This window comes from Pinus tabuliformis, chromosome 8 (assembly GCF_031772625.1).
Source record: "Pinus tabuliformis cultivar Carrire ecotype Pingquan chromosome 8, CPIR1, whole genome shotgun sequence".
In the NCBI taxonomy this organism is placed as follows: Eukaryota; Viridiplantae; Streptophyta; class Pinopsida; order Pinales; family Pinaceae; genus Pinus; species Pinus tabuliformis.
In genome coordinates this window covers 1,163,485,247-1,163,511,063 of record NC_142294.1, presented here as the reverse complement: position 1 = coordinate 1,163,511,063, position 25,817 = coordinate 1,163,485,247, and the positions used below count along the sequence as shown (strand labels likewise).

The 25,817-nt window shown below is 38.9% G+C and overlaps 1 protein-coding gene across 2 annotated transcripts in view; it reads right to left on the bottom strand.

Annotated features, from left to right (window-relative positions):
* The window catches only part of LOC149239483 (presequence protease 1, chloroplastic/mitochondrial-like), a 177,101-nt gene that overhangs the window by 77,322 nt on the left and 73,962 nt on the right, over positions 1 to 25,817 (bottom strand). For both annotated transcript variants that reach the window (XM_089373430.1, XM_089373431.1), the window contains exon 6: positions 5,657 to 5,740. In XM_089373430.1, the coding sequence (XP_089229556.1) occupies positions 5,657 to 5,740 (84 nt within the window). The remainder of the gene's footprint in view (positions 1 to 5,656; positions 5,741 to 25,817) is intronic.

Sequence of the window (25,817 nt, the reverse complement as noted above, 5' to 3'; positions counted from 1 at the left end):
TCACTCTGCCTCTCTGCTATGTATTCACTGCCCCTCAGCTACAACTCAAATCAATTTCCTCAGCAAAACCTGCCCCAGAAAATCGAGTTCTTGATCTCTCTTGGTGTCTTCTCCAACTGACCCTCAAGCCTCCTCTTATACTTTTCTCGTTGGTTCATCAACGGCCAAGATTAAATCTCTAATCAACGGCTAAGATTAGATTTGGCTTGATCCATGACTTTTGGACCATTCTAACTCAGTTTTATATTAATTCACATTAATATTTTATTTTTCCTAAGTTTAGACTTAGGAACTCCATTAAAAATATTAATTATTTTAATATCTCCCAAACTGGTTAGATTCTGCCCAAACCATTTCTGGGTCTTGGAGATCTCATGTTACAGCCTCTCCACCAATTTTCGTGGCTAGAGCACATCCGATGCTACATATGGTATTTTAATTTTGCAGGAGGGTTTTGGCCAATATTCAAATTTTTCAAAAAATATATTCATCCACTGCTATTACTCAAAAAAATTATTTCTCTAAAATTTTTAATTTGCAAACATTGTAGATTTGTAAATTATTTGTAAATTATTTCTAACTCATTTGTTTTGCAGCACTTTGGGGTTTTATTTTTGTGGTTTTATATTTTGTATATATTTGGGGTTTTGGAATTGTTTGATTTATTTGTGTAGGTGAGCTTCAGATTGATCAAGGAGATTTGTGCTAGGGTTTTGAGGCAGATCTAGGCCAAGGAAGGCAGGATCTAGCCTCCATTCAATTGCACGGTCAACATTCAACATTTTGCAGTGATTTTCTGGCAAATTTTTCATGTTGCAGGGTTTCCAAAATTTTTTGAGGCCTTCCAAACCTAGCCATCTGCCCTTTTGGCCTAGCCACCACCCCTTTTGCCCTCCTTTATTCTTGAAACGAGCTGAGTAAGCACTAGAGATAGCATTTTCTTCTTCTTCTTGATTTCCCTTTATTAGAGCAAGTCGAGCTTCTCCTTGAGTAGAAGCAAACCATAATTCTTCAAAAGATGGAGCCTCTTTCCAACTATTAATACTAGCAGCAAATGCATTCCAAGATTTGGGTAATCCTAGAATGGTTGATATTACAAGTTCCTTATTGGGAATAATTTCATCAATTGCTTGGAGTTCATTTCTTAAACGAGGGATTGTTACAAAATATGAAAATATAGTATCATCTTTTGTCATCTTGATAATTCGAAGCTCATACTTTAAGCTTGCTCCTTGGCCAATATTTTTTATTCTAAATGGTTTGGAGAGAGCTTCATACAGTTTCTTTAAGGTGTCTTGAGTGGATATGTAGGGAATCAAATTGTCCTTGACTGAATCAACAATGAGACTCATGGCTATTATGTCATTCTCCTTGAATTTTTCTTTTCCAGCATCATTTGTAGGTTATTTTACTTTACCTAGCACAGTATCCAAGACTTTGTTCCTAGTAAGGATGAGATCCATCCTTGCCTTCCAAGCTCTAAAATTCGAAGCTCCTTGAAGCTTGTTTTCTAATTTCATTGATGATGCCATAGATACACTTGTTAATGTCATTCTTGAATAGGTCTCCTTCCTAGCTTTCTTTTGATTATAGTTTCAAAGTGTTGGTTACTCCAACTTAAATGATACTCCAAAGGTCCTTGATACTTCTTCCTTCTTTCTGATTAATGATGTTTTCCTCCTTTCTTCCAAGATAACTTCAAATGTCTTCTTCCTCCTTCAAAATGAATGATGAGCTTTCTCCTTATGCCTTTCCTTGTATTCTTTCTTGTACTCTACCTTGTATCCTTATGACAAATGATTTTCAACCTGCCTTTTTCCTTGCTTACCTTAGCTCCGATACCATGTTAGAAAATCAAAACGCAGAAAATATTTTCTTACATCGATAATAGCTTGTGAATATTATCTTCTTTTATCTTCTCTTCATCAAGCAACTATCAAATCAAAAGAACATGAAGATCACAAGAATAATTGAACACAATATGTAGGCTCTCAGCCAGGGCAAAACCCCTCTCCCAAGGGAAAACCCAATCAACCTCTCCTTCTTATAGAACCAAATCAAAATGAGACAACCAATACAAGACTAGGACTTCCACCGAACACGAAGTCATCCCACCAAATTGTTCTTCTTCAAACAGTCATAGCCTTCCTTCAAAGTATCTTCTTCAAAGAGTCAAAGTCAACGAGAATCAAGGTCCTTCCAATCCGCAACAGACAAGGTTTCGATCCCTTACTTCAGGTATGCAACTCGACATGCAATCTTCGGCCTTGCAACTTGCATGAATCCCCAGAAATCTCACACGTGTGAGCAAGCTTAGTTCAGAATTCAGACTTGTTCTTCTTCACTTTGGATTCTTCCTTTTTCCCTTGACTTCGCACTTGATTAGTTTTGGTTTTTGGGTGCAAATTGAACTTGATTGGATGGATGATACTTTAGGTCAAATACACCTCCAATATATACTCATTTGGTGAGGTTGAATAGGCCTTTTCTAGGCTGACTTTACTTGGCACGGCTGACTTGGTGTTGGGAGTCCAAAGGAGACATTTTCAAGTCAAATTCAATATTTCTTTCTTGATACAGTTTGCCCATAAGGGTCTTCTACATATGTTAAGGGCTATATTGACTCAATAAACCCTAGAGCATTAAGAACATGCTCGACCTAATTGACAAAATGAAATAGAGCATGAAACCCATGCTTTCAAAATTATATTTTTCTTTCTCTTTTTTCTTTTACAATAAATATATAATGATATGAGTACAATAATAATTATGAAGACCGAGCATAGTTACATTTCTCAACACTTCTTGCTTGCTTGGTTATCCACCTGGGCCTTAAACTCCTGGACCCAACTAAAGACCTCATCCTTGGTCTTTAAGATGAAGATCCAGGTTTTCCTAGAATAGTCATCAATAAACGTGACATAGTATAGTGCTTCCTGCACTAATTCCACTAACATTGATCCACACGCATCTGAATGAATGAGATCTAAGATCCCCTTGAACCTATTCTCGCAAATTGGAAAATAAGCTTTGGCATTCTTACTAATTCCACACCCTTCGCACATGCCCTGTTACTCAATATTGAACTCACGGAGACCAATGAAAATCTTTGTCAAGATCAGAAATGCCCTATAGCACAAGTGTCACATCCTCCTGTACCACAACTTGCACAAATTTCCATTGTCATGTACCAAGGCTTGAACAGTTTTCCCTTCAATCTATACAAGTTTCCTTCTCTAACCCCGACAACCACTCCTTTGTTTGGGCTAGTATGCTCTGGGCAAAAGAGAATTTTCCTACCCACACACTTTTGGAGCCTACTTGCACACATGTGATCGTTCTACAACTAGTATGGCTTCAACCCACACATGCACTAGTACACGGCCTGTATCGTATCCTACCTGCACACATGTGGTATAGATAATTATGCCCATCATTCTACACGCCTATCCGACCTCTCTGTTGTCCTACCCACACTGTTTCTCATCTCTACCCACACTATATAGTCTCTTGCCTGCGTTGTACAATGTATTTTGCTGCAAAACATTTCAAGATTCATTCTCTGATGTTGTTGAATGATGGAACTTTCTCTTTCGCTGCCCTTTTCTCTCTTCCTCTTGAATCTGCACACTTGCATGAATGTCTTTCTCCAGCCAATCACTAAGATCTCACTATTTCTGTGTCTTGTGCTCACTTGATGTGTCTTTTCCCTTAGCCTAGCCTTCCTTTTATAAGTTTGAGTTATTGACTGAATACATGCCCTAATCTCCAAAGTGATTGATGGTTGAGATTAGATTTCAACTTCATTTGTGGTCAATGGTTGAGATTCATCCTATTCACTAATGCAAATAACCTTTGCATTTCATTAGTTTAACTCTTTTATAAAATGAAATTACTTTAATAATTCCTTTAACTAAACTAATTTGCTAAGGTTAAAGGTCATTTGCATGACCTCCACACATCGAGACAGTTCACCTATGCAGAAGTACCTGTCGGATGCTACTATCATCAACATTCATCGATGGGTTCAGGCCTGCAAGACCAAAAATAAATCATTTTAAAAAATAAGGACATGATGATTATTAAGGGGTGTGCCAGCAACTTTGGGTCTTCCATTTATAAGTTGTTTTACAAGAATTAAACCAAAAGGCTGTTTACAAAATGGAGTAACTTTTCTTTTTTACAATATTAGTACAATATTTTTTTGTTTCACGCATAAAATGGTAAATACCCTTGGAAATAATTACAACTAATGCAAAATTGACCATGACTCTCGTAATGGGGTGGAGCCTTGATAGTACTTATGGAACAAGATGTAGATGTCGGATGTGCTTTCTAAATAAATGTCAATAGCGACTACAAGGAGCAGAAAACGATCAACTCAATAGTGACATGATCTACAGTGTCAAATCAACTATTACAATTGACTTTTGATCTAAGATATTTTTATGCATTCGAAATTCTGATATAGAATTTATCGATGGCAGCTCTAACTTATATCTCATGAGTCATAATACAAAATGAAAGAAGCATAAAGTTGCTTTGCAAGGCAGCAAGAACAACATCCACAGCGATCCCACAATCACAAAGAAATCAGCAATGACGTTGAAGATAGACAGCAACTTATGAAGCTATCTCAATACCGTCTACCAGCAGCATCTTTGATCTCTCCTTTGAGGCCTATCTTACAAAGTGATGTTAGGCACTGACTCACAAATTTGAACTAGAGGAGAATCCACAGAGTGCAACTGATACAACACAACAATATATAAGACCAAACTTATAAGACAACAAAAAGAATGAAGCAGCCTTCGCTTTTCTTGCAAAAAGTAATTGTGGTCAAAATTTCAAAAAAGCAATACCCGATTGTGGAATTAATCATAGTCATATTTTTCATTTATCAATTAAAGAAACCTATTCTAACATGCTTGAGACAAAGCATTGACATTGAGTTCAAGCAAAGGCATTAAAGCTGTCACAACTACTAGATATGGCCTCTAACTGCAAGACTTCAATACCAATTGCTATGAGCAAGAATTGAGGCAAGATAAGGAGAGCCTATAAAAAATCCTCTAAGTCACAAGGGAGTTTCGAAATAATGCTCTGAGAATAATACTGTATTCTCAACTCCAGATTATTGTACATGGGAGAAAACTCACTTGAATAGAAACAAGTAGTTTCGTGTAGCTTCTTTTAATGTATAATAATCTTGAATGAAGTCAGTCACATCATGGAATTTGCCACCTACTGTATTCCTCCCTAATTATAATGGTGATGTAATGTGCACATGTCTGAACTTGAGACAAAATAAAAAAACATAACACTTAAGATGGTTACTAACAAATAAATACTAGGCACTCATCAATGAAATATGTCGCAATGAGAAAGCATATTGCATCCATTCAAGGATTGATTGTCAACATGCTCCATACAGCATTTTTCAAGCAAAAAATAATGCATCTGGTAGATATTCAATAGTTCTTTAATGTTTTCAAGGACTTACCACAACAACAACAACAACAGAGCATAAAATAAACAAATACACAACAATCTCGATAATTAAGGTCTATGACAAACAAACGCATTTATGAAGCCTTTCGCAGTTGAATAAAAATTACATCACTTTTGTTTTCTAATTTTGTTCAAGGGTACAAACCTGAAATTCCTGGAATGTAAGTTTAGGAATTACTTGTGGATCTCCTCCACTGTCAACACCATAGGTGTTATCAGGGAACAATTCCTGCACCATCCCCAATTGATATAAATGTCATCATCAGAAAACAGGGATTTAATAACTAAGACACATGTGATTGCATAGATAAACAAATATAAATTGCACTGTTATTCATCCACTTGACTGTATAGCATGTTTACGTTTGCTATCAATTAATACCAACCAAAATAGCTGCCACTCACACGTTTTTAAAAATTACAAACTAATAAACAAAAAATGGCTACAGACATCAGATTTATAAAAATAAACTTAAGCATGTATGGCTGCTTTCTACAGATTTTATACGCTCAGTAGTTATTCTTAAAGACATTCTCCGGAATGATGAAATAGAGAGCAACATAAGGCTTATCATCACGAGCTAAATTTCTTATTTTTCAAGGTTAACCTTTCAAAAAAAATTGAACACATCTTGCTGGATCATTGATGAGACTGCCATAGAGACTCATAATTGATGTAAATAAGAGATGATTTGATCCCAAATTAAACATTCTCAAAATAGACATTAGAACTAAAAATTGTAATTTACAAGCTATAGGTTGCCTAGAAGGGTAAATTTTTGTTGTTTACACATTTTCTCTCTCCCCTTTCGATTTGAAAACTGCAATTATTTGAACAGTATAAGATTTGATCAATGGAAATGAATTCAGATAGCTTTGTCTAAAAGGGGAGGGTCTACCTATACCTCTAGTGGTCATCTCATCTTTTTCTCTTAGTAACCTTCCCATCTTTTCTCTGGATAAGTTTACAACGAGTCAATATTATTCTACCTTTTTGCTTCATTATTTTGCGCTCGTGCTATCTTGATATCTTTCTCCTCTCAAGAAAATCATCACATTCAACAACGAGCACTAAATATCAGTGTTCCACAGGGATGCATCCCCTAGGGTTGGGGGTGTGCCCTGCTCACTTTCCATGCTCTAGGGGCTTGGGGGCACCTTGGGAAAAAATTCCTGCGACCCACTTTATGGAAATGTGTGAGGAAAATGGTATGCATCGCCCCTCGAAAAGTAGGACACCCAGGCATCCCCCACCCAACTTTTTGTCAATAAACATTACCAATTAAAATAAAAACAAGAAAAACATAAAGCCTATTAAACACTTAACCTACTTCAATTTCACATTTCACTTACTCATTTCCACATTCAATGAGTCACCATTAGCTACCCGCAACTTCCTTGAGCAATTGGGCGATTTTGGAGGAGTGATTTTGCTAGAGCTTGGAGGCTAAGTTGCTGGAAATGGCTACCTCCAACCCCAAAACGACGTTTTTTCCGTTTCAGATCCGATCCGCGAAAGAAATGCCGGGAAAACGTTTTTTTGCCGTTTTTTTTTTGGAAACGGCAAGTTTTTTTCACATCCATTTTCAAGGCGTTTTTGTAGAAAAAACTTGTCGTTTAAAAAAAATGGAAACATTTTAGGGCATTTTGAAGCGTATCTAAAAAAAATTAAAACGTATTTAGAAAATCGTGAAACGTTTTTGCTGAAAAAAACGTTTTCGGCAGAATGGCCGCATCTGCCCACTGGGAACAGTTGAATCGGTTTTTTGTTTCAGCTTAAAACTACGCAACCTAAAACTTAACAGCATTACTAAACCTAAAACTTAATAGCATTATCGTTTATCATTTCATTTGCAAATTGGAAGCCGTCGAGAGTTGCCATTTGCCGCTAAGAGGAAGAGCTAATACCATTGCATTTGCCATCGAGTGGACAGTTGCATTTGCGAGTTGAGAGTCGAGACTTGTGGCTGGCCGCAAAGAGTTGCAACTTGTTGCCTGTTGTTGCCATTACAGTGAAGAATTATCGTGGAAGCCGCCGAGAGTCGAGACAGGTGGTTTGGATTTGGGATTGTTTTATAGTTGTTCAACTGTTGTTCATCGCCCAATGCCAAGAGGTCAGTCACTTTTCTTAGTTCTATTATCTATTATCTATTATTGAGGAACACCCTTGCAGAGAAGCGAGCTAATTACCTCCAAACAACAAAATAGTCGAAAACTTTACACAGCCAAAGATGCCAAAGCTACAACATGTAGCATTATGCTTGAAATCATTGACATTACATGCAGAGTCTTTGCAAGTTTGCTCCATGGAAATTTTCTTGAACTAGTTCCAGTAAGAAATTACAATCTTGCCAATATGCCTTCCATACCACACCATCTCAAAACAAAATATCAAAACCTCTGCCAACAATTTAGTATAAAGAGAAACGATCCTCGTATTCTGGCACCACTATTGAATCTTGATGGTAGATATACGTATTAAGAACAGATAAATCATAATTGTAAGGCACAAGGTAGCACAAATGACTCTGATTTTTCTTCATTCTTTTTTTTCTTTCAACTCTGCTCTTCGACTTTCAAGCGTTACCTTGAATGTAATTCTGACCCTTAACTGCTTGTAGCTAGATTTGAATTGACAGTTCCATTATCCAGAGGTCTTATACCGCATTTGCATCATGATTCTAGAGGCTCAATCACTTGAATACCTCCATCAGTCAACCCAACGACAAACTGGTTAGGTTCTGTCACAGTGAACTGACTATTTTAAGTTTATTGTTTTAAAATGTGTTAAAACTTAATACTAAATAGCTTCTACCTGATTGCCTTTCCATCACTAGTCATAAGGCCACCTCATCATATGGACAGTACCTAAGTTGCAGGAAACGTGGGTAGAGGGTCTGTTTCCGTACGAAAACAAAACGGAAACGGGGAAACCCGTACGGTACAGCCCGGAAAATTCCGGTCGTACTGGCTCGTTTCTCGAGGAGGAAACATGGCCAATATGGCCGAAAACAAGTTTTCGAGCCGTACAGCGGAGTTTCCCCACACAGATTGATTTTTTCTTATTTTTTATTATTATTTTGTTTTCTATTTTTTAATTGGGTGACTAAAGTGGCTTCTAGTTGCTTCTAGATGCCTCTCTCAAGTTATAAAAGTGACCTTTGCCTCATTCTCTCATCACACAATTGAGCAAGTCGTTTCTCTTGGAGACTGGCGATTTTAGCAAAGGAGAAGAGAGGAAGAGAGCAGTGGTTTCAGCTAGGGTGTTTTCAATAGTGAGCAAAGGAGATTTCAACAGCAAGAGCAAGAGATTTTAACAGCAAGAGAAAGAGATTTCAACAGCAGATTTGGAGTGCAGAGTTTCCGGCTACGGCATTCTTGGTTTTTTGGCTCATCTACAACCATATTTCTCGTCTTTTCTGGCATTTTGGGGTAGCTTCAACTAAATTTGGGTAAGCAACATTCATTTTCTTAGTTTTTTCCTACTATTTCTTCAATTTTTCGAGGGTTTATGCTGCCAAAAATATGAAAAACGTTTTTTATTTACAAATTTGTTTTTTTAATTTATTTTTGCAGTAATGGCTTCCAACCAAAATGCAGCTGCAAGTTCAAACCCAAGGGTTGAATATTATCCTCTTTGGAGGCATGTTCAGAAGCTTCAAAAATGTGGAGGTGGTGGCTCATGGGAATGGCGATGTAATCTTTGCAATAATTCGTACAAGGGCTCCTACCCAAGAGTGAAGGCACATCTTTTTCATAAAGGAGGACACGGGGTTGTGGGTTGCACAAAAACAGCAAATCCATTGGCAAAGAGGACATATCAAAGAGAGCAAGATGAGGCAGATGTTATTAAGAGAAGGCATGGTGAGCTTACTCAAGCTACTCCTCAAGCTCCATCTAACATTGAGCCAAGGATTGTAGTTGAAGCAAGAAAGAGGAGAGTCGGTACCACTCAACAACATGAACAACCAGCACCGAAAAATACTAGAGGGGTATTCCCTTCAGTTTAGGATAGCAGAATTGCTAAATTGGTGAATGTGCAAGCGAGAGAAGAAACTGATTCCAGAGTGGCTAGGTGCATTTATGCATGTGGTATCCCATTCAATGTTGTTCGCTCTCCTTACTGGCAAGATATGATAAGGGCAATTAACAAAGCTCCTCAAGGGTACAAGGGGCCCAACTATGAGAAATTCAGAACTCAACGTCTCAAAAATGAGGAGGAGCTTGTGGAGGATATTTTATCACCAATTCGTTCTTCCTGGAGTAGCTTTGGGGTTACCATAGTCTCAGATGGATGGACAAATACAAGGCGCAGACCATTGATAAATATCATTGCCACTTCCCCCAAAGGAGCAATGTTTATCAAGGCGGAAGACTGCTCAGGAGAGGTAAAAGATGCACAGTTCATTGTTGATGTTATTATAAAAGCTATTGAACAAATAGGGCCTAACAAGGTGGTGCAAGCTATCACGAATAATGCACCAGTTTACAAAGTTGCAGGTTTAATTATTGAGGGGAGGTATGACCACATCTTTTGGACACCATGCATTGCCCATAGTCTGAATCTGATCTTAGAGGAGATCGACAACAAAGTTTCCTGGATAAACGAAATCACAGGGGAAGCAAGGGAGATTGTCAAATTCATCACCAACCACCACCAATCTCAAGCCATATTTCAAGAGTACTCCAAATTGGAGTTGTTAAAAGTTGTTGAAACAAGATATGCCTCAAACTTCATGATGTTGCACCGCCCTGTTGAGGTTAAGCATGCATTAGTTTCTATGATGGTGAGTCAACTTTGGATTGAGTGGAGACAAGTAGATTCAGAGCGGGGAGATATGGTGTGTAGATTGTGCCTTGATGAGGAATAGTGGAGCAAGGCAGATTTCTTGGTAAAGTTCACAACTCTTGCATTTGAGCTTCTTCGAAGTGCTGACACTGACCAACCTTTCTTAGGAGAGGTATATGATGGCATGGATTCCATGGTTGAGAAAACTATGGAAATCATTTCGCAAGAGTCTCCACAACTTTTGTTTGTTGATGGTCATTTTGCTGGTTTAGTCAAGAAAATCACTGTTGATAGGTGGAACAATTTCAACACTCCATTGCACACTTTAGCACATGCCTTGAACCCCAAATTTTATGATGAGGAGCTTATTGCTCAAAGCAATGGGAAGAGAAAGGTACCCCATAAGGATAGAGAGGTGGCTAATGGGGTGAAAAAATCCCTTATGAGAATGTTTCCTTCTCATCTACACAAGGAGGTAAAGGAAGAATTTGCCAGTTTTGCTACAAGAATAGATGATTATGCAGATATATCAACTTTGGAGGAGAGAAGCACCATGAATCCAGTTAGGTGGTGGATTTGTCATGGAGCAAATGGTGTACATTTACAAAACCTTGCCATTCGTATTCTTTCACAAGTGGCAAGCTCTTCATCAACAGAAAGGAATTGGAGCACTTATGGTTTTATTCATTCTGTGAAGCGCAATAAGTTGGGCTCACAGAAGGCAGAGGATCTTGTTTATGTGCACCCCAACCTTCGCCTTGCATCTCGTAGGGGTCCAGAATACAACAGTGGTCCTTCTAAAGAATGGGATGTGGATGCAGAAAGTCCTAATTTGGATCTCTCTTGCTGCCCTGAATATTGAGGTCCAACCTGGAAGTGGAATTGGCCCATCATCTTCTTCAGCACCACCATCCACTGTTGAGCATTGTTCTGCTTCTATTTTTTATGAGGATTATGATGATGAGGATTAGTCTTTTGTTTCTATAGTTCTAACTTCTTGCAGCCTTATAGTCTTTATTGTACTTGCAATTACTGATTATCCTAGATTAAAAATATCTATATATATAATAAAGGCTAATTTTGAGATTTGGATATTCCGATATTTTTATTTTCATTATGTGATCATTCATGAGTAAATGTGATGTAAATTTAATCATAATGTTTAAATGTAATAAATTATAATGTATCATGTATGCTTTATGATTTCACACACACACACACATATATATATATATATATATTCGCGTTTATCCGTTTCCAAAATTTGGGGAATGTTGGCATTATGATACATATGTTGTACTTGATGGCAACCCACTCATCTCAGATGATAAATTATAGTGCAGCAAAGTTCACGCACTTTCATGAAGATAAAAGTTTCTTTCATGTAGAGAAAAGTTCACGCACTTTCATGAAGATAAAAGTTTCTTTCATGTAGAGAAAAGTTCACGCACTTTCATGAAGATAAAAGGTTCTTTCATGTAAAGAAAAGTTCACGCACTTTCATGCAGAGAAAAGTTTATTTCATGTAGAGAAAAGTTCATGCACTTTCATGCAGAGAAAAGTTTCTTTCATATAGAGAAAAGTTCACGCACTTTCATGCAGAGAAAAGTTCCTTTCATGAAGAGAAAAGTTCACGCACTTTCATGGTTGGCTCATGGTATTAGTCCGACAGTTTTTGATCCTATGGTTTTGGTCCGTGGTATTGCATCCAAAAGTGTTGACCCCAAGTATTGGGTTCATGGTATTGTGTTATTATGGTTTTGGACCGTGGTATTGTGAAAGGCCTAAGACTATAAAAGAGGAAGGAGATCATTTGGCAAGGCAATTAATCTGAATGAATTGAATATCTAATAAGTGCTAGATCTGAAATATTTGTGATTGGGGTTATGGTGCAAATCTGGATCTGAATAAAGGAGGAACCTTAGCGCAAAGAAGGATAAGTTCTATTGATGGGTCATAATCTTTTGGCTTGAATGATAATATCTTTGCATGATTTTGATCTGTTATATGTGGCGCATGCTTGATCTATAAATCTGATAATCTGGGTTAATCAGTGTCTGAATATTTGAAAGAGTGAATTATCTTTTATAGATCTGCACGCAGGTTTCAGGTTGTTGAAGTAGCGTATATCTTTTAATTGTGATCTAGCTGCCTCTATTTATTGCTGCAGTGTTCTGGGTTCAGAATTTGGTGTTTGGTTACTGTTACTGTGTTCTGGGTACAACTGTCAGAGAAGTGTTTACTTGATTCAGTGCTAATTGGTGAAAAGGAGATTGTTTGATGCAGAAATACTTGATGATTGATTGATGTTCATGGATCCAGTCTGAAAATTTATGAAACGTGGTCCCTGGAAGAAAGAGAAGGTTGTAGCCTTCAGTAGGCCAGCACCTACGTACTAGTATCTTGGCTAGTACAAGAGCTAAGGGGGTTGTAGCTCCCTTCCAGGAGAAGCTGGAGAACGAGAGAGGGTTGTAGCTCTCTGCAGGTTGCAGCCTGCGTACTGGTAAAGGACTGCACCAGTACATTGTAAAAGGAAGTTTCTAATTAACAAAAGATAGAGACGAATTGCAGCAGGTGGTTTTCACCCACATTGGGTTTCCACCTTATATCTTGTGTTCTTGTGTGTGATTGTCCTCTGCTCTGTTTTACTGTTTCTGGTTACTGATTCTGATACACAGATTAATAATCAACATCTGAAAGATAAAGTAAATTATAAGTTTGCATTATATACGCGGGTTTCCTTCTACATAGTTGCGTATATACGCGGTTTTAATTAACTGAAGTAGCATATATCATCTGGATTTGAAAAAGGAATATTTGACTTGATAATACTGATTCACCCCCTCTCTCAGTATTATTTCCAATAGGGAGGTCGTGTTTCATACTCGTGCCCGTTTCGAAAACTCGTACCCGTTTCCTCGTTTTGTACAACTTAGGACAGTACCCATAAGAAAAGTTGTAAATTACTAAATTGTAACTTGTTTTGAACTTTTGAAATAAATATATGATACAATGATATTTGTCAATTTTCTTTTTCAGTTTCATTTACATCATCATCATCATCATTCATGGCAACTTCAAGTTCATCCATTCATAAGGCAGAGGAAGTGGCACATGAAATTGAATCAACCCCTAAAGTTGATCTAAAGTCGCCACTTTGGAAATATGTAACTATTCTTGGGAAGATCCAAGGAGGTGGATCATTGGCATGGGTTTGCAGTGAGTGTAAAAAGGAGTATAAGGGATCATACACACGGGTTAAAGCACATTTGCTTGGGTTAAAAGGCAATGGGGTTCGAATATGCAGTGGCCCACCTAAAGAGAATGGGACAGATGGAAATGGTTTAAGCAAGGCAAAACTTGCAAAATATCAGAGAGAACAAGGCGAGGCAGATGCTAAAGCAAATGAGGCAAATCCTGCCTCCCATTTAAAACACCCAACAAGGTTGGGAGCATCTTCATCAAAGCCTCCACTTCATTCTCATGGAATTGTTTGTTCAAAGCGGTCAAATTTGGGACCGCTTGAAAAGAGTTTTAATAATGACGCTCGAGAGATAGCAGATGCAGTTATAGCCCAATGCATTTATGCAAATGGTCTTCCCTTTAACCTTGTGCGATCTCCTTACTGGGCAAAGATGGTAAAAACAGTGAATGAAGCCCCAAGAGGGTACAAGAGCCCTGGATATGAGAAGGTACGCACCACATTGTTGAGTGCTGAAAAGTTAGATTTGAAGGCTAAATTAAGCCCCATTCGTGATTCATGGCTCATTTCAGGGGTGCCCATCATTTTTTATGGATGGAAAGATCAAAGAAATAGGCTTTTGATCAATGTAATTACTCAAATCCCATAGGTGGAATGTTTTTGAAGGCAGTCAATTGTGAGGGGCAGATGAAAGATTCTCAATTCATTGCTAGCATCTTGATTGAAGCGATTGAATTGGTGGGCCTGAAAATGTTGTCCATGTAATAATTGACAATGCAACGGTGTGTAGTGCAGCATGCCTAATTATTGAAGGCAAATATCAGCACATCTTTTCGACCCCTTGTGTTCTACATTCATTTAACCTCATGTTGAGCAAGATGGGGAAGCAAATTGAGTGGATACGAGTTATTTCTAAAGAGGCAAAAGAAATTCAAGCCTTTATCACAAACCACCACATGTCCCAAGGCATCTACAGGGAATTTGCTAAGTTGGAGCTCCTTAATGTACCTATACTTTAAAGTTTATTAAATGTTTCATAAATTCTAATTTCTAACTCTAAATTCAAATATCTAAATTGGATTTTCAAATGTCATGATTCGTGAATCATAATAGTTATTCAATCAAATTATGATTTTTAATTTGTTGAAATTTGAAACATTGGCAATTTGGCACCTGCAAGTTGTCGAGACTCGATTTGCTTCTCACATCATAGTCTTAACAAGGCTTATGCAGGTGAAAGATGCATTACAATCAATGGTATGCAGTTCTCTTTGGAATCAATGGAGGCAATCCCAATCTGATAGAGCACAAGAAATGAAACGGTTGGTTGTTGATGATGAATGGTGGGATAGGGTGGAGTACCTCTTCGCATTTATTAAGCCAATTGTGGATTTGCTCTGTATGTTTGACACAGATATGCCTAATTTGGGAGAGGTGTATGAGGGCATTGATTCCATGATAGAGAAGATAAGGTTGGTTATAAATGCCAAGGAGAATGACCCAGATGAATTGTTTTACAGAGAAGTAAAAGATATAATGACCAAAAAGTGGAACAAGATGACCACCCCATTGCACCTTTTAGCCTATGCAGTGAATCCAAAATATTATGTTGCAAAGTTGCTACATGATCCAGAAAGAAGCGCACCAAACAAAGACCCAAAAGTCACAGAAGGATTTAAAAATGCCTGTAGAAAGCTTTTTGTAGATCCCGAAATTGGGCTTTAGCTTCATGCACAGTTTTCTCATTTTGTGGGATCAGAGGGTTGGGGTTGTGATATTGAGTATATGCGGGACAAGACCAAATTAAGTCCAAATGAGTGGTGGAACTTCTATAGTGGGTCACTTCAACATATCCAAAAATTGGCCATCAAGATCTTGTCATAGGTTGTTAGTTCCTCTTCAGCAGAAAGGAACTGGAGTACATACGGCTTCATCCATTCAGTGAGGCAAAACAAATTGGCCTCTAAAAAGGCTGAGGAACTAGTGTATGTTCATTCAAACCTTCGCCTTCTGTCACACGAGAGATGAATACAAATTTGGGCCCACCAAATTATGGGACGTGGAACCAGAGTTGTCTGACTTGGATATGACATTGAATGCCATGTCTCATATGAATTTGTTTGATTCGGAGTCACCAATAGGTGGATCTTCAAGTGGACATGGCAGCAATGTTCGCAGCCCCACTTCTAGAGAGGATGTGGAACCTTATAATGGCATGAATGAAGACATATTTGATGATATGTAAATGTAATTTATGATGGTGGAACCTTATAATGGCATGAATGAAGACATATTTGATGATATGTAAATGTAATTTATGATGGTGTTTTAACTTTTAAACTTTTGAACAACCATATGAATTATGAATAATGATAGCAGACTGCCAATCATAGTTCATTTTGTACTTTGTACTATGTAGTAATTAGTATGCATTATTAATTTTGGTAATGATGGTGTCCATGTAACTTGTCATGTTGATAACTTGATGTTTGAAATTTGAAACAAAAACTTGATGATATGTTGAAACTTGAATCATGAATGTTATAATAACCGTTAATGATGATGACAATGTTTATGGCATATGCTGAATTGATGATGATGAATCATGATAGATCATAGATGATAATTGATTATGTATTTTTACTATTTAGTCTTTATATCTAATCTAGATTCTAAAATATGAATGTTAATATGAAATTTTTATTTTTTAAATTATATATATTATTTATTATGTGTCATTCCCTGTCGTATTGTATCCAGATTTTTTGAAAATTTGCCATATTCGTTTCAAACCCCATATCCGTATCCGTTCCCATATCCATTTCAGTGCAACTTAGCTTGGAGGGCTGGACAAATCTAATACTTGTCTTAGTGGCCTAGAAGAGGGAGTGCATCAATTAGCTTGCTAAAGGAGTGGACCAATTTCCCCTTCAACAATTTCAGATTTTAGTTTCTCTTGCGTTGAATCTTGATTCCACCATTTCAGATTTCTCCTTCACTTCACCTAGCAGTGTGGAGGTAGGGACACTCTGTCTCAAATTTGAAATTTGGTTGTTTGACATATACTTTCTTCTCTACGAAGTGAATATCATACCCCTTATCCTGTAACTGGGATATTGAAATTAGGTTCATACCCAATCTTGGCACATGCAATACATCTGCAGCGTTGGTGCTTTCTCCTGACTCCCTTTGAAAATCTATGGTACCTCTCCCTACTGGAGTACATTTCGTCTCATTTCCCATCTTAATCTGGAAGTCCATCTGCTCCTCCTTATAGCTAGAAAAATATTCTCTAACACCCGTCATATGAGTTGATGCTCCACTGTCTATATACTAGACACCCTGTCAAGTTGATCCTGATAAGCAAGCAAATTCATCCTCCAATCTGGAAGACAAATCTAAAGTCTCATGAATGTTACTTCTATCCATGGTTATGCTAAAGAATTTATAGTGTGTTATTCCTCTTTCACCCGACATTGATTCTGCACTAGCGAACTGCTGCAAAGCCCTCTGCTTCCAGCTAGAGATCTGCCCAACGGAAATGAGTTGCTCCCTCTACCTCTGGAATCACTCGATCTAGAAGGATCGAATTTTTTTGCCCCTCTCAAAAAAATCGAATTTCCTCAAGCAATTCAACCTTCTGGCAAAAAGACTGCACTACCCTTGGGAATTTCAGCCTACTACCCTTACTGAGCAGCGAAAATTCCTTCTTTTCGCTTCTAAGCTCTCCCGCTAATCAACTGCGCTTTGATACCATGTGAAATTTTTATCTATTGCAACAACTGGAAATTATTCTTCTAACTGAAAATTTAATAATGCAGTTTATTTGCTACAGCAAACAACGAATAAAATCACAATTGTAATTTTCACCATAAAAAATACTTCAAAAAATAAAATACTGAAAACTAAGAAATTCTAGCACACGCAAGAATTTTGACAGTTATTTTTGGACAATTGTCCTTGGAAAAACCGAATGTGGGAAAACTGGTGCAACAGATGAGGGTTTTATTATTATTATTCTTCAACAACAATTCTAAGTACAATAATTTAGATGCCCAACTGGCAATCTAATCTAAGGAAAATACTGGCAAAATTATTGTAAGAATTTTCTCTCACCCCACAGCTAATTTCTGCCTCTGAAATTGCCTCCCTAGCTTCTGTGTTGAACCTTCTGCATCACTCTCTGCGCAGAGCTTACGCTGACTCTGAGAATTTCAGCCTTCCTCGCTTTGCCTCTTCCGAGAACTGGAAACCTTCCTTCTGGAATGTTGCTACCCTCCTCTTCCACCTGCTACTAACCCTCTTGCTCTATCTTCTTGGTTGAGTTACTACTACTGAGAAAATCGAACTGCCTGGGCCACTGAGTATCTGCACTGGTGTGTTCTCCATCACCACATCGATCTCCTCTTCTAATCCACAGTTGGAGCACCAATGGCCAAGATTAAAACTTAATCAATGGCTAGGATCATCTCTGGATCGATCTGTGTGAGTTTCTAGATGCTTCTCACCTTATCTCAATTAATATTGATTAATTAACCATATTCCCTAAGTTTAGACTTTAGGAAATATTTTAAAAATGGTTAATAATCTAATTGAGACACTTCTAGGCGAAATTTCCATAAACGATTTTGGGTTTTGGAGATCTCATGTATTCTAGCCTCTGCACCAAATTTTGTGGCTAGAACACATCCAATATTACAAAACTAACAACTCTCACCTCATGTCATCTCATAGGGGAGCATACGTCTTCCACCCTATGTCGAGCAATAGGCGTGATACAATATCTCATCCATCCTATTGCTTCTTGATCTTCCCAACAATGACCCTCAAGAGTCATGTGGTAGAACACCTTGCATCATAAGCTTGGGTGAGATACCTAACTTACCAAAGGTAAGGATCACACACCCCAAGCCCTCTCAACCCATTGGCCAGACGGGGAGCTATAATCCCAACAAACCCAGCTTGTGGGTATGATGCAAATTGGGGTATACTTTGCTAGACCAAGATAGGGGAGCAACATCTTCCACCCTATGGGTGACAGATAGGGATGATACCCTATTGTCCAGAGATCCCTCAACCCCAGGAGCCCTTCATCTCAATTCCTCACCCTGGGAGCTCAGACAAGGGGGGAGAGTTGGCTCAGTGTCCTCGATCAGTGATGCCCCTTATCATAAGGGGTCACATCCATTAGTCCAAACTGCTCTTTGAAGACCAAGAACCTCCCTTTCTACAAAGCCTTGGTGAGAATATTTTCAATCTACTCATCTATAGATATGTGATGGAGTCTAACAGCTCCCCTTTGCACCATGTCTCGATTGTAGTGATATCAGATCTCTATGTGCTTGGACTTGTCATGAAACACGAGATTCTCTACCAAACGGATCCCACTTTTGTTGTCACAATATATCACTAGAGTATCTAGGACCTGCTCAAACAGCTCTCCAAAGAGCTTTCACAACCAAACTACTTCACAACTAGCCATGCTAGCGACAATATACTCTACTTATGCGGTACTAAATGCTACAAACTTTTGTTTCCAGGTCATCCAAGATATCATGGCAGATTCAAGGCTCAAACAACATCCATATGTGCTCTTTCTGTCAACAACATTTCCTCCCCAATCAGCATCGGTATATCCATGAAGTCGAACATCTTCAACAGAATATCTCAAACCAAGGGTGATCGACCCAAGCAAGTATCTCAAAATGTGTTTGGCAACAACCCAATGTGCATGGTGAGGCTTGGTCATGAATTGACTTGCATTTCGTCATTCCAAATCTCTCCAACATCTTCACGACATATTTTCCTTGGAAAGGAAGATCTCACCGGGCCTTTGCCACACCTCAAGGCCTAAGCAGTGGTACGAGCCCAAGGTCCTTCATCTCGAATTCAGAGGCTAGCTCCCTCTTACACTAGATCATCAGGGGCTCACTACCTGTCATAAATACATCATCAACATATAAAACCAAAATCAATGGCGTACCTTGGACTAGCTTAAAGTAGAGGTTGGGATCAACATTGCTTTTTGTGAATCCAAGCTTCATCAAGTAACCATCTATGTGGGCGTATAATGCTCTGGGGGCTTGCTTCAAACCATACAATGCCTTCTTCAACCTGCAAACATGTGCCTTTCGATCCTCTACTTCAAATCCATGTGGCTGCTCAACATAGACTTCTTCTTGTAACATGCCATGAAGGAATGTTGTCTTCACATCCATCTGATGAAGGGTCCATCCTTGACTTGCAGCGAGGGAAACTATTGAATGAATGGTTGTATATAGAGCCACAGGTGCAAACATATCGTCATATTCTCCCTCTTTTTGGGAGAAACCTCGGGCCACGAACCTTGCCTTATATTTCTCAATACTTCCATCAACTCCATGTTTGATCTTAAATAGCCATTTTGAAGTCACGATAGATTTCCCCTTTGGTTTCAGCACAACATCCCATACATAATTCTTCATAATTGATTCGTATTCTTCGGCCATAGCATCCTTCCAAACTTGTTCTTTCACGGCTTCTCCAAAGGTGTGAGGCTCAACTTGAATCATATTGCTCATATCCCTGATACATGCATAACTTCTTGCTTTCTCTAAATGATCTTCTGGTAGGAATGTGTCTCTTGGCATCCTGTAATGTATCACAAAGCCACAATGGCCTCTTCCTGGCAGGAGGATCACATAGAGGAGGATCTAAGGGGTCCATGGGCTCCATGGATCATCAACAATGTCTCTCTTGGATTCAGGCACAGAAAGACCATCTAAAATATCCATATCATCATTCTTCTTCTCAAGCGAAGGAGGTAGAGGAAGGCCCCTTGCTTTCACGATGGCAGCATCTTCATTGAATGTTACATCCCTGCTAATTTCAACCTTCCTTTGACCAGGAATATATATTCTAAATGCTTTAGAATCTTCACAATATCCAACAAACGTACATTTTCTTCTTGTTGCTTCCAGCTTATTCCTTGTGTTCTTCGGCACATGAAAATATACAGGGCATCCAAATATACAGAGATGACTAACATCGGGCTTGACACCTATGAATACTTCTTTGGGAGTCTTTTCCAATGCTTGATGAGGTACCCTATTTACTCCGTATATAACAAAGAGATGTTAGCCATCATGCATGCATTGGCGAAGTTCAAAAAGTATCAAGTTGGCAATAGGTTCGTAGTCAGGACAGACCACAACAACATGCGACATTTATTGGGACAAAGGGACCTGAATGAACGATAGCAGAAATGGGTAAGCAAAATTCAAGCTTACAATTTTGACATTGAATATGTGAAGGGAAAGAAAAATGTGGTGGTCGATGCACTCTCCAGGAAACCAACGACTTGCACCCTCATGGAGATCATGGAAGATTGAAAGGTGCATCTGTCCGCTGAGTATGCCAAGGACCAATTTGCTTGCACGCTATTTGACAAGATTATCCAGGATGACAGGTACAAGATAATTGATGAAGTCATTTACTATAAAGATAGGACATATTTGGTTCCTAAATCTACACTTACGGAGAAAATTATGAAGGTTACACATGATATTCCTTCAACCGGACATCAGGGATTCCTCAAGGCATATCGTCAATTCCAAGAACAATTCTTGTCGAAAAGGCTCAAGGAAGATAAGATGAAGTACGTCAAGGAATGCATGACTTGTCAACAAAATAAGGTTGAGCATACACCTCTTGCAGGTCTTCTCCAACCTCTACCCATCCCATAACAGAAATGGGAGAGCATAACGATGGCTTTCATCACAGGATTACCCAAAGGGCAAGGAAAGGACTGCACATACACAGTAGTGGACATATTGACTAAATTCAGAATTTATTTGCTATCTTAATGGATTAATCGGCCAAACAAGTGGCAAAACTCTTCTTCAAATAAGTCTTCAAACTACATGGGCTATCAAAGAATATAGTCAACGATCATGATAGTAGTGGGAACTGAATTGACCCCTAGCACTAGCTATCACCCTCAATATGACAGCCAAACAGAAATCATGAATAAGTGGATTGAAGGATATTTGCACAACTATGTGACAGGTCAGGAGAAGGCATGGATCAAGCGGTTGTACATTGGGGAGCATTGCTACAACACTACCTACCACCTATCCATTAGAATGGTACCCTTCAAGGCTCTATATGGATACGATGCACCCTCATTCATCGACAGAATCTTTGGTGACAGCAGTGCACCCCTTGCCAAGGACTGGATATAGGGGAGTCAGGACATTCTCCGGGTACTCAAGGAGAATGTTCAGGTTCCTCAGAATCGGCAGAAGATGTATGCAAACCAGCATCGGGCAAAACATAGTTTTGAAATAGGGGATCTTGTTTTCTTGCGATTGCATCTTTATAGACAATCTACACTCAAGAAGAGCGAGGCAAAAAAATTGAAGCCAGGGTTTTATGGACCTTACAAAATTCTTCGAAGAGTGGGTGAAGTGGCATATGAGTTGGAGTTACCAAATGATAGTAGAATCCACAATGTATTCCATGTATCAAGCCTCAAGAAGGCTATAGGCCAGTAGGTCACCACCTTTGTTGAGTTGCCCCCTCTATATGAAGAAGGACAATAAGAATTGATTCCGGAAGTGATCATGGAAGTTCGGGATGTTGAAGAATCTAGGGCAAATTAGGTGTAGTGTGATTCTTCGTTACTTGATAACAATTTGTGAAGTCTTTTTACTTTTCTTGTTAGTTAATCTTTCTTCTTCTTATTAGTAATGCATGTGTGTGTGCTTCATCAAACTGCTACCAAAACATAAGAACAAGAACACAAGATGTTGGCTCTCTGCCAGGGCCAAAACCTCTCTTCTCTTGAGAGGAAAACCCTTGAGTGAATTTCTCTTATTGAAGCTTCTATTGATCAATGCCAAACCCTAGACCCTTGACTAGAATATCCTCCAAGCACAAGTCAAGTCCTCTCCTCCTTTCTGCACTTTGTTCCCCGGCACATAGGCTTCCTCCTTCTGGCACTTCATTCCTCGGCACTTCGTCCTCCTCCTTTGATTCTTGTCTAGAGATAGACCTTCCTTGAGTGAGCCTTCTAGATGAGGTGTTCCTCTTCTATCCCTTGCTCAAGTAGACTTCTTCTTTGACCAACCGAGATCCTTCTTGAGATATGAGTGTATGACTGTACTGTTGTTTTGTTGCCCTAGTTTCTCACACGTGTGGGAGGATTACTAGGTGTTATATGCCCTTCTCTCCTTCGCTTGAGTGTCTTTCTTCTACGCTAGAGTAGGAGGCCTTGTAGGCCTAGATTTAGCCCCAAACGAAGATAGATGAGTGTCTATGGATTGCCGCTATCCTAGCCGCAGGGACAGCCCTCTGTTTTCCTCGCACGTGTGACTGCAGCAGCCCTAGAACAGACCTCTTGACTTCGGTGGTATACCCTTCCTCTTCGCTGCCCTTGGAGACCCTTTTCCTTCCTTCTTTCTTGCCTTTCACCTTCGCAGATTTCAGAGCTCATTGAGTGCGTTATAGAGGAGTGGACAGCCTCTATATATAGAGGACTGTCCCTCCATTTAGGCCGACTTGTCAACTGTTTGTAGGCCGACTTGTCAACTGTTTGCAGGCCGACTTGTAGAGTAGACTTCGGATGGTTTCTTTGGTGGTATTGCATGCTTGAAGGAGCTTCTTGATGGTGCCTTAGCATAGGAGGAGACTTGACTTTGCTTGGAGGTATTCTCTTGACTTTAATACATATTTATACAAGGTGTAACATGCCCTTAAGGTCTTCAACCTTTTCTTTTGACTATTTGACTCACCTTTAGCACTTTAAATAGTGCTAGACCTATTTCAATGAGCAAGAAACTCATTGACATATGTTATAAAAATAATATTTCTTTTCTTGAACAAATACAAGCATCAAAAGTACATTTATGAAGACCGAACCTAGTTACATTTCCTTCAACACGGGAAAAGATGTTAAGGGGAAGAGTAATTCTGGAATACCTCATCAAATGGAAGAATTTATTAGAGGAGGATGCAACATGGGAAGGAGAACGAATTCTACAGCACCCGAATTTGCAATTGCTTGAGGGCAAGCAATTTTGGGTAGGAGGGACTATGATGTCCTCAACAAATTGAGGACCAAGGGACTTAGTAGCCTATTCGTCCCCGTAGGCTATAGTCCTTCAAGAAAAGGGATAAAACCAAAAACACCCATTGTTAGGCAAGTTTTGGGTAAGCTGGGCGAAAAAAACCCAAATCTGGGGCTTTGAGTAAGACACACTCAACCAATTAAGAAAGTGAAACCCCCTAAGGAAGTATATAAATAAAAGAGGATTATACTCAATTGGAGCATCAAGTGTGGATCATTTCATCTATTTATGAGCTTTGGCTTTGAGGGTTTTAAGACCCCCTTCTCTTGTCAATTTCGGTGGTGAAAGATTCCACCCTACTTGGCTCTTTCCACTTTGCTCTGGCACAGGATTCCTTTGAAGAGAAGACGGATTGTTCTGGGCATGATTTTCTATGGCAGCAAGGTTTCTGGGCATGGTTTCTTGAGTTAGCAAGCCATTCTGGGCATTGTTTCTGTGACAGCAAGTCAATTGGACCTCATTCAGTGGCAGCGAGTTCATCTCCTGAGGAAGCGAGTTTACTTGAGCCTCCCTCTGAGACAGCGAGCCCATCTCCTGACGCAATGAGTTCACTCTGATTTCATCCCTGTGATAGCGAGTTTCCTGGGTAGCAGTTCTACTAAATTTTGGATTAACTCTTTGGTTTCTGGATTGACAGCGAGATTCTCCTTGTCATAGTTGACTCTGGCAAGGGCAGAGAGGACCTGAAACAGTCAGCGAAGGTTTCATTCTTCAATCACCATCTCAGGAAGCAGCGTAGCCCAGGCAAGAAGGGCATCCGAATTTACAGCAGGCTGCGAAGAGGGTGATAGTAAGATCAGGGGCTAAGCAGAACACATTACAGGTTAATCAAACTCAAACCCTAGAAACCCTACTTTGCATCAGAAAAATTACAGTGAATTCTTCACCTCTGTCAGTTGAGAAAGTTCAGGAGTTAAGCAGCCATATCCTGGAAGAATAGCAGGTAGTTGAGAGCCTCGGATCTACATATAACACCAAGCTGCTGACAGGGTTTCTAACTTTCTCCAGATCAAGTCTCGGGTCTGCAGCTGTGAGTTCATCTGTGTATTTCAGGCTGAATTCAAGAACTTCCTTTATTTGTTAGTTCTTAAATAGACAGTCGAACTACTGTAGGAGTTCATGACCGACTAGCAATATTAACTCTAGTATGTACGTTAATTTCCTCTTGAACTATCCGCTGTCAAAATAAAGTACTAAGGATCTGTTGGATTAGTATTGCATATTGAACTGGATTGGAAATCATTATTTCTACATGCAAGTCTGGATATTGTTGGAAAAAGGGTTATTAAACTTGCATTGTGGAGAATTGTCATTATATCATTGTCTGTTCATTATAAATATTCCAAGCTGTGTTCAATTCCTGGAAGTTCTCTGAAACCCAACTCCTTGGAAGAAGAAAAAGACAGAAAACTAGGGCAAAAATTTTCCTGTCTCATTACATAGGAATATTTAGGATATGATCAAATTACTCAGCATCTCCTTCTCATGGAATCGCCATTGTCAATGCAACTTTTCAATAGGTGAGTACATCATTCGATCTACCCAAAGTGTCAAGTTTCTACAGCCAGATCAGATATGGTTGACAAGACTTCAGCGAAAATAACCAGTTTTTAAGAAGATATAGATACTCTTCCTGAGCCAAAGCAGATGTGCTAGCACTCCTTGTGTTTGTAGATTGGGGTATTTGGTGTGACTGCTCTATGGCCTTTGCATTTGTTATTCTTAATGTGCATAAACATTGATTTCTAATGTAAGATACAAATTTACAATGCATTGTCAACAAAAAAATAGGGAAAGAAAAAGATGAGGCAATTCTAGAGTCTAATCCTAGCAATTATCATCAGCAATTGATGTGGATGATTACGAAATGGCTTTCCTCCAATATAGAAGATATATTTCCACATTATTGTTAGATTAAATATCAATTGGCCAACTTGATAATAGATAATGAATGTCAAAAACCTTTTTCCAAGCTTGGACACTTCCTGCGACTCAGTTATTGCGATAAATTATGTTGGTTCTGAAGCATTTTTACGTTCATCTAGCTATCTCATACTGCAGGGACAAGGAATAAAAGGCCTGACATATTCCCATGAAATTGATTTTAGATTAGGTTAAGGCTGTTACTTAACGCATACCAATCAGAGTTTTGAATGTGAAATTTGACTCGCGTTGTGCAATGCCTACATTAATATAAAGCAAAACC